Below are 9,767 nucleotides of genomic sequence, written 5' to 3'. Positions count from 1 at the left end.
CCTGCGGGTGCTGCCCTGCCTAGGTAAGCCAGAGACCCAGAGAGGTTTGCTTTTGGTCTGCCATGTAGAGAGAAATTTCTGCAAGGGCAGACACCTTACAATGTTCATCTAACACCTCTCTGCAGACTCCCTTATAAAGCCGAGCTCTTCACACCCCCGGGCTTCTTCGACCTGCGCGTCGCCCTGATAAACCCAGCTCCCTGAGGTACCCAAGGTACGCAAGCTACCGACGCTACACACCTTCCCAAGTAGGTACCTTAACAAGATCAAGCAACGTCAGGTAGGTCGCAAGCTCAAAGCTCTTTCACCTACCTTAGCTGCCACTGCCTTACCACCACGCCTACCACCACCAGTGGAAGGTACATCCCGTCTATTACCTGCACCTTTCACCCTTCCTGCTCGGCTGCTCCCACAAATCCAAGCCACACAGGTGCCTCTTTGCCTTCTTCCCCATTACCTCATCATCTGCCCCCCTCTCGCCCCATCCACTCGTCTCCAAAACAGACGAGTATCCCCTCCCCCTCCAAAGCTCCAAGCTCTAGTGGATTCACGTCCTCCACGCCTGCACCGCGTCTCTTTTAAGCACCCGAAAGGACCGACGTGCAACCCCTGCTCCCTCCCCCAAAAAAGCCCACCTTAGACACGCCCGGTACCTTCCATTTGATGCTGCTGCGTTAGACCTCAGCCTGCACCTTGCTATCGTCACTGTCATCTCACCTTCACATCTTAGCGCCGACCTTCTCAATCTTTTCCGTCTTGCCTCTTTCTTCCACTTCGAAGGATCAAGCTGCTGCAGCCTGGTCGCCCATCTTTTACCCACTCCTCCAAGAAAGAAAAAAGCCCATCATCGCTGCACAAACATACCTCCATAGCGACTTCAATCATCTCTACCAGCCGGAAAAAGAACCCACATGCTAATTTTGATCAGCTGCTACCGAGTCGTCTCTCGCGCCCGAGTGACGTCTCTGGAGCTCCAGGACCCGCGCTGCAATACTTCATTGCACCAACCAGATGGACCTACCAACAGGATCCTCGGAAGCACCAGAACGCGCGGTCTCTTCAGAGCCTAGCTCAACGAGACCGAACCCCTTCACCGACGGCGACGGTTCTTCTAGGAAACGACGCCGAACCTCTATGTCTGGTGGCTCCCGGAGCCTCTCTGTCGACAGCACAAAGTCGAGGCTCGACACCTCAAGCTCCCCATCTGCAAAACACCCCGACGAAACTGCCACACAAGACTCTGCCATGAAGATAGACACACATCCTTCTACCCCGCAAACACCAGAGCGGCAGTCGACTGCTCGAGAGCCTCCGACCGAACCCTCTTCTAGCCGGGTCACGATTAACCTGCGCAACATCGCCCCACCCGATCCTCTCTCCTCCTCCCCCGTCTCACCGACACCTCGGACCCTGCCAGACCAGCCAACTGGACCTTCAGAAGGTGTGAAGAAGAGTGTTGAAGAGTTGGACGAAGTCGACATGGCGCAAGCTCCCATCGAGATCACAGACACCCCGCCTTCTTCCTCGTCAAGTCCACAAAGCCCCGAGGTCGAGGTGGTTGCAATAACCGACGATGATCAGGATGCTCCGTACGACGAAGATGTCAGCATCATTCGCGAGGATGCCACATCGTTCGACCCGACCCCCGAATTTCCGTACCATGAGGCCCATGAGTCACTGCCAGAGACTGTTGCAAAGCTAGTTAACTACCTCAGTTCTCGTGAGTGTTCTACAGCTCGAGAAAGCCTCTGCGGTCCTAACTGAGTATAGAAGCGCCTCCGGACGAAGCTGTATTAGAGTCTCTGTGTGCTTGGATGGTCTCGTACGTCAAATACGTTGGCGTCGTTGGTGGTAGGGTTGCCTACGAGTCTCAAGTGGCTTATTATACCTTTTGGCACATGTTCCCTGAAATCGCCTGGGCGCTGTCAACCAGAAAGTCAGTACCTTGATCACTACTGTGAAATGATGACTTGCTCACATCTTTTAGGCATCCGATTCCATTGGAGAGCCGGCAGACCATTGGCCAGTTCTTTCACGCGTATTCCATGTTGACGGCCCATTTTGTCGAATTCGATTTCCTCACGGCTCAGGCTTTCCAGACATCTCCGGGCGATGAACGGCGTCAACCAGAATTTCTTCTCTTCCGCTATTTGCAGCCCCTGACGTCGTTCGCTAAGAGAGAACACGGCAGGACCCAGAATGGTCAAATACCCGACGAAGAGCTGCTGAGCACCGACATGCTGAATACGTTTCAGGCCGGAATTGGTGGCATCAAAGGATTGATCAAGCTAGCTCAGATGCACTTGAGCAATACGGCGAAATACCAGCATTTGATGGACGTACTCGCACCGATCTGCGGCGTCGCTGCGCATATTCTTCAAAAAGTTGTTCAGGGCATCCACCCGGAAGCTTCTCCTCAGAGCCTGGAGGCTGCGAAAGTTCGAGTAGCGGACGGCCATCTGCTGTATAACCTAGCTTCCAGTGCCTTGTCCACAACTATCGAAAACAAGGTTACTCAGCTATCAAACGATACAACCTCAGGTCTTGTCCAATCGCTTTCCGAGCTTCTCAAAATCTGCTTGAGTGGAGAACACAGGCTGGCCACAGAGCGTCTCAAAGCGTATCAGCAAAAGCATCCTGAGTTGCCTCCCAAATTTATCCCAGAGGCCATCTCGCTGGAATGGCGGCTCGGAATATACGGAAAGCTCATCACGTCGAGTCAAATGCAGTTACGCGTCCTGGCAGCGTCTAACATGTGTCATGATCTGGTCACTTGCTGGAAGAGATACAATGACAATGAGGATGAAGAGTGCAAGCAGTTCTTGAACTACGTGGCGGAGTACCTCCTGCGGACCAGATTGGTCGACTATATCTTGGGACCAACGTGCCATCCTGAGATCACAGTCGAGAGCGGTAATATCGTTGGTTTCTTGGTGGTTACGCGGCTGTACCGCAGCGAGCAAACTGATCTGCTTTGGCAAACCATCACGACTACTCAAGACCCGCGAGTTTCAGAGGCATTGATTCGCATGACAACGGGTATTGCCAACTTGTTCCATAAGGAGGAGCTACATTATCTCTGCGAGAAGCTGCGAACCTTGCCTATTGAGAATTTCACACCATCTGTACGGGGACTTTGCGACCAAAGTCTGAAGGCCCTTCAGAACAAATCCCAGTTCGCGGGCGAGTCGCAGAGCGTGCTGCCGTTGAGCATCTGCATCCGGCTTTTACGAGAGTCCTCTATTTATGTGTCGGATTCGGTTGTTGCTCACCCAGACGTTCATCATTTCGCCATGAACAAATTCAGAGAGCTCGTAAGGGATGGTATCGAACCCGAAGTACGGAAAGAAATCTACCTCGACTGCATCAAAGACATCACTGCAAAAACACCTACGACATTGGGGACTCTGTCGTGCCTCTCAATGGCATTGCGGCCTCCCGTGGCCTCCGAGCTACGAACCCTGACGACAGAGCATAACTTGACTTCGTTGCTCGTTGATGAGCTTGGCCATGCAATAGAGCAAGGAAAGCAGAATGGCATCAGAAAAATTCTCGGCGGAGTGATCAACTACCCGCGCAGGGATCTCATTGCAAACATCTTGGCTCATGAGCCGTCAACAGTCACTTCAGACCTGGGTCCACGCCTATGGGATATGCTTGTGGGCCATGGTGCGGCCAGTCAAGACGATCGGGATGATGGCTGGAAGATCCTGAACTCCGTCCCCAAAACAGCATTTGGTAATCCTTTCCTATCAGTTTGCTTCAGCGACTATTTACCAAATCTTCCCCGCGATTGTTTTTGCGGAGGAGCATTGGAATTCGTCAGAAACGCGGTCCTCCCCCGCGTCAACGATATCAATGATATCATACTGGACGACGTCGAGAGTCTCGCGCAGAGCGGAGTCGAACAGCTTTGGCGGATGATTCTTGATGCTGAAGATGGTGTAATGGTGGCCAAGGACATGGCGTTCGTGGATGCCGCGATCCAGACGCTCGTGAGTGACATCTATGTCGATAGTAAGTCTATCTTGGCATACCCTCATCATAGAGCTTGTCAAGTCCATCTAGGCCTCGTGAACCGATGCCTCGAGCAGATGCTAGACGCTGCGAAGCGGTTGGAGGCTTTCGACGGTAGCAAGCCTAGTGACGATGATGAGTCCATGGCTATCATCTCAACCGAGAAGCAGACTCAGGAGCAAGAGCGAACTTTTAGCCGATCCCTTGCGGTTCTCCGGCATTTCATGAAAGCGCACCAAGCCAAGGCCCACTTCTCCGCTCCCGATTTGCGCGCCTTGACGCCTGGCTCACCCAGCATAGCCGAAGGAGAGTCAGCTGAGCTCAAAGTCCAGTCCTTCGATGGCGACAAGCAGACAGACATTGTCCCTCTCGAAGTCGGACGGCAGAATACAGCTGCCTCTCTCTTAGCGAGTATCAGGCAAGCAACTGGCTTCGATAACTACCGAATCTACTACCGCGGCCGCCCATTTGCACCCAACGAAAACGACGTATGTCGGTCTCTCGAAGACTTGAAGATTCACGACGGTCTCATGCTAGTCAAGCGGGAGGAGACAGGTATAGCCATGGCGTCTAGAATCAAGCCAGGTGCCTCTCTCTTGGAAATAGAAATCCTGGGCCACTTTGAGCAGCTTTGGGACTATCTGAGTATGACAGAGGCCATTGCCACAGAGGTATGTATTTTGATCGTCCGGGCCTAGTGTTGTTGAGCTAATACAGTCACAGATGCACACCTTTCTCACCGGATTGCCCGCCGATACACACATGTTAGCCACCTTCGATTCGCCAGATACCTCATATCGGCAAGTCTTCCCATCGGGTCAGCCATTCAAGTCGCTGTATGCCCTTTACGCCATGACGGAGTACATAGGGTCTGCTGTCCGTAAACTGAATGAGGATACGATGGTAATTACCGATGCCGTCGATTCAGATATCGACGCGTATCTGGACGCGCTTGTTAGGGTGAGGGCGCTGATTGTGGCCGCCATCTCCGATCGCGGAATTCTGGGCGACTGTGCCTCTGAAGCTCTGCAAAATCGTCTGACCTACAACTTGATGAATGTCTACGGACTGACTTTTAGAGGTGAGTTGCGGAAGCCTTTGGTACTTGGTCCATCTAATGTTGTAATAGACCCCGAAGTCGACGAGCTTGATGTACGGCCGAAGCCAGTGGCTATGGCGCCTGCAGACCGCCTAGTCGAGATTCTCCGGTCAGCGGTGTCTACTCCTAGCCACAAAGCCAAAGTTTCTCTAATTGCATCGACCTTTTCGGCCATTCTTCGAAGCGCGGCTGTTGACTCTGCTTTCTGGGCTTCTCTAAAGGCGTTGCCTAATCTCGAAGAATTGATGGGCATCTTACTCCTCGATGAACCGTCAGATGCGATCCGTACAAATATTGCCAAGCTGTTGGAGGAAAGAGTGATCACGCCTTGCGAGTACGTGTCACATAACGAGGAGTTCCTCCCACGCTCTGACACAATTGACAGGTCCAACATGAACACCCACTCTTTCTGCGCATTTCTGTGGCCAATGTTGCACCGACTGATACCGAGAGCCGCAAAATCCCCAAAGCAATGTCAACAGGTGTTTGAACTGTCACTTGCCCTCCTACGTGAGATGGCATTCGATGAAGCTGCCGTTGTGGACATGCCCGTCTTGGCCAGAGATTGCGGCAGGCTCTTGCTCGAGCACGACTCTTCCGAGGTTGGTAACAGTGCCAGTTTCTACATGAATCAATTTGCTGACCATTTCAAGCAATTCGGGCAAGCCGGAATTGAAGATGCTGTGGCGAACGGCCTGGTGAAGCTCTTCCAAAGCTGCCTTGACGAGCGATCGGACGTGGACCTAGAAAGCGGCCTCCCAGCGTAAGTCAACAAGACCGTGCAACGTTCGGCGTTGATACTGACATCAACGCAGAAACCTTGGCCGAAAGCTGTTCTGGAAACATTTGTTTCCTCCCCCACGGCAACACGGCCTGAGTTCGAGCCGATGTAGTCTCCTGTCAACTGATACCAGAAGAATTCTTGCCGAGATCATCTTCGACCTAGTACGAGAGCAAGACCGCGAGTTCCACGCTTTGCTTGAAGACCTTGAAAGCCTAGTTCCTTTCGATGAGTTCGATAACGGTTTGTCCACCCATCCCTTCACCACTGAGGCACGCGACTTATGCGGAAGGACAGATCCGTATCTCTACGAATTGCAGCCTTCATTCGACAGAATGTCTGCGGTGAGGGCTCCTTGTGGTTATGCAGGCCTCCGCAATTTGTCCAACACTTGCTATCTGAACTCGCTCTTCACGCAACTCTTCATGAACACCGGTTTCCGTCAATTCATGATGAACGCTCGCGTGCCAGGCCAAGCCAGCACCCACGGTCTGCTCAGAGAAACCCGCAAACTCTTCGCTTTCATGCAGGAGAGCTCTCGGAAATTCATCGACCCTAGCCTGCTTGTCGGGTCTATCAAGACGTACGAGGAGACTGTCATCGATGTCCACAATCAAATGGATGTCGATGAGTTCTATAATTTGCTTTTCGATCGCTGGGAAGGACAGCTTTCGACCGCAGAAGACAGGAAAGCGTTGAGATCTTTTTATGGCGGCCAGCTCGTGCAGCAAGTCGCCTCCAAGGAATGCGAACACATTTCTGAGCGACTAGAGCCCTTTTCGGCCATCCAGTGCGACATCAAGGGCAAAAGCACACTCCAGGATAGTCTCCAGGCTTATGTCGACGGTGAGATTATGGAAGGAGACAACAAGTACAAGTGCTCGAGCTGCGACCGGCATGTGGACGCAGTGAAGAGGGCTTGCTTGAAGGACATTCCTGATAATCTGATCTTCCATCTGAAACGGTTCGATTTCAACCTGCGGACTCTTATGAGAAGCAAGATCAACGACCACTTTTCATTCCCCACCAAAATCGACATGCGGCCGTACACCATTGACCATCTTGGCTCTCCCTCTGACTCTGGCGAAGAAGACATATTCGAGCTAGTCGGCGTGCTCGTTCACGCTGGTACGGCAGAATCCGGCCATTATTACTCATACATCCGGGAGAGACCAACTATGGCCACCTCGGAGGCGTGGTTCGAGTTCAACGACGATCTGGTGTCGCCCTGGGATCCAGCCAAGATGGAAGAGTCGACTTTTGGTGGCACGGATGGGTCTGTGGACACTGGGCTAGCCTACGACAAGACGTACAGCGCATACATGCTCTTTTACCAACGGTCTTCGGTCTTGAAAGCAGAGCAGGAGAAGTTGCAGAGCCAATCTGTCCCGACTCCATTAAAGGTCGAGGTCCCGCCCGAGGTTGCCGACCATATCATTGGCGAGAATACAGTGCTACTACGACGACACTGTCTCTACGATCCAAGCCACTCAAAATTTGTTCTCCGGATGTTCCAACATGCCATGGTTCGAAACGGTGGAAACTGTTCTGACGCGCACATCGTTGAGCAGCGTGCGATGCACATGTTTCTTGGCCACCTTGACCAAGTTGTATCCCGGACCAAAGACCTCCCCGACTTTGAAGAATACCGAGACGAAATTGAGCATGCCGTCGTCAATTGTGCTAAGTGCGCCATGGATTTCTTCGATTACTTCCAGGAGAGGCACGAGGCATTCCGGCAACTTTTGCAAAGAAACCCGGACTGCGCCATCAGATACTCAATCGGCAGTCTGTTCATTACAGCTCTGCGGCAGATCAAAATCTCCAAGCCAGAGGTGTGGGGGTTGTCACAGGACGACCTGGTCGAAGATCCTGTCATCATGCAGTGCGTTCAGCTGCTCGAGGCGCTGTGGAACAATTTCCACGCTAATATCCGGTCATGGCCTGAAGTTTTCCAAACCATTTTGGCCTTCGCGCAAATGGGCCCATTGGAGACTGCTGTGCTCATGGCGGAAACCTGGTTCTACAGGGTCCTACGCATTGTCATTGCTGATGCCAACATGGACCTTCCCAATAACTACGCCCGAATGCTAACAAATGTCATTCGTCGTATCAGCAACACGCGCTCGACATCGTACGAAATGATCATCCAACTGATTGACCACTTTATGGATGCTTTGGAGGACGTGATTGACGTCCACACCATTGTGGAAAGTGCCGAGATGCGGTTAGACATATACATGGAGCACCAGGCGCCGAAAATGTGCTGGACACCTGATGAGATCAACGTCCTGACCCACGAGTGGAAATACGACGCAGGCAGTACCTTTGTCAAAAAACTAATCGACATCGACCAAGAGCCAGCCTGCACAGCATCGATCATCAAAAGGATCATTCACCTGAACCACGAGATGGACGACAAAGTCTTCATACTCCTCAAAAATACGATAACTGGTGGCGTGGTCCAGTATTCGAACACGCCCTACATCAGAGCAGCTGCAGTGTTCTCCGACGAGAGCAGGAATACAGCCAATGTCCAGACCCTCTTTCGCTCCATAGCTTTTCAGTGCAGGGCACTGCAGAACACGGACGGGAAGGCCTTTCTGGATTTTTTCCGACTTGCTTTCATCAGCCTGCAGAACGAAACAGAGGAGATTAGGGCCATGCGGTATCCTCAATACGTCGAAACTATCCCCACATGGGCACCTCCTCTACTGGGCTACTACGATGCAGACGTGCGACAGGGTACGGAAGGACTCCTCTACATGTGGTTCGAAAACCATGAATTGGTCGAAGACGAAGACGAGGGCTTGGCTATTTCTGTGAACGCAACGGTACGGAAGCTTGCTATGAACTGCCTCCTATATCTTCAAGAATACTTTGTCAAGCGGCGTGCTCAGGTGGCAAAGCATTCCACTGAACATCTGCAAGCCATCATTGCCAAGTGTGAACCCTTCTTTGGCGTCGACTTGGGACTCGACAATGATCGACTCATTACCTATGGAGAATTCCAAAACCTCTATCACTGTAAGTTATTAAGTATTAGATGATGTGATGACTGTTAACAAACAATGCTAGCTGTGGTCGAGCCATTGCGCCGCATGACGGTCGAAGAATTGGAGGATGAGGGTTCCGGTATGTCTCCAGGACTCTACAGTGATTCAGACACCCTCGGCTCAGAACCATGACGGCTGACTGGACGGCTGTCAAGACTGGGAGAACTCGTGTGTATCCTCTGAGCAGCTGGAAAGCATTGCAGACATCAACATGCAGGCGGCTGGCGACCTACCAGAGTCGGCCCTCCAGTGACGGAAACCACCGACAACCCTGACGAATTGAACGACTACGACTTTATTTGAACACACTACTCTGGTGCGACATGGTAGGAAACAATCTTACCACGTAAGGCGTCTAGGAGATGATGAATGGGTTCTGGAATTAGCAGCACAGAGCGCTATACAGGGACGGCGGAGGCTTCTTGCATTTACATGGCGTGCTGGCGTTTGAGGGCCCAGGGAAGGGTAAAAGTTTTCAAAGTCCAGCATATGGACAATGACGGCCGAAGGAACAGGGTGTCACGTTCCGATTCATACATGGCCTTTGAAGGATTGCTGTGAACTGGGTCTCTTTATTGGACGGACGACTAGGCAGCGATTGCGATGGTGTGTGTGATAGAACGTGAGATGCGTCTTACCTCCGAGATCAGAATTATCAGCAAGACCTTCGCAGCGAGTCTCATAGAAAGGTATGAACTCTAGTGATTATTTTTGGCACACTAGTCTCCTCGTCCAAGGAAAAGTGATGCCCAGGTGCAAATTGACTGGTGAGGGTGGATGATCATGGATCAAGTAGTACCCGGCGGCTTTGCTA

At 52.0% G+C, this 9,767-nt stretch overlaps 1 protein-coding gene across 1 annotated transcript; it reads left to right on the top strand.

The window, feature by feature from the left end:
* Positions 1 to 1,011: 1,011 nt before the first annotated feature.
* CORC01_02006 (ubiquitin carboxyl-terminal hydrolase) lies at positions 1,012 to 9,206 on the top strand (the record flags this gene model as incomplete). Its single annotated transcript, XM_022613658.1, has 9 exons — positions 1,012 to 1,720; positions 1,771 to 1,936; positions 1,988 to 4,017; positions 4,069 to 4,688; positions 4,741 to 5,098; positions 5,147 to 5,879; positions 5,932 to 8,924; positions 8,976 to 9,032; positions 9,109 to 9,206. The coding sequence occupies 9 exons, from the start codon at positions 1,012 to 1,014 to the stop codon at positions 9,204 to 9,206; spliced, it is 7,764 nt and encodes a 2,587-aa protein (XP_022479749.1).
* Between the last annotated feature and the right edge of the window lie 561 nt (positions 9,207 to 9,767).

This window comes from Colletotrichum orchidophilum (assembly GCF_001831195.1).
Source record: "Colletotrichum orchidophilum strain IMI 309357 chromosome Unknown Scaffold_11.1, whole genome shotgun sequence".
Taxonomy (NCBI): Eukaryota; Fungi; Ascomycota; class Sordariomycetes; order Glomerellales; family Glomerellaceae; genus Colletotrichum; species Colletotrichum orchidophilum.
The sequence above is the reverse complement of the archived record's forward strand: the minus strand, read 5'-3'. Positions and strand labels throughout refer to the sequence as shown.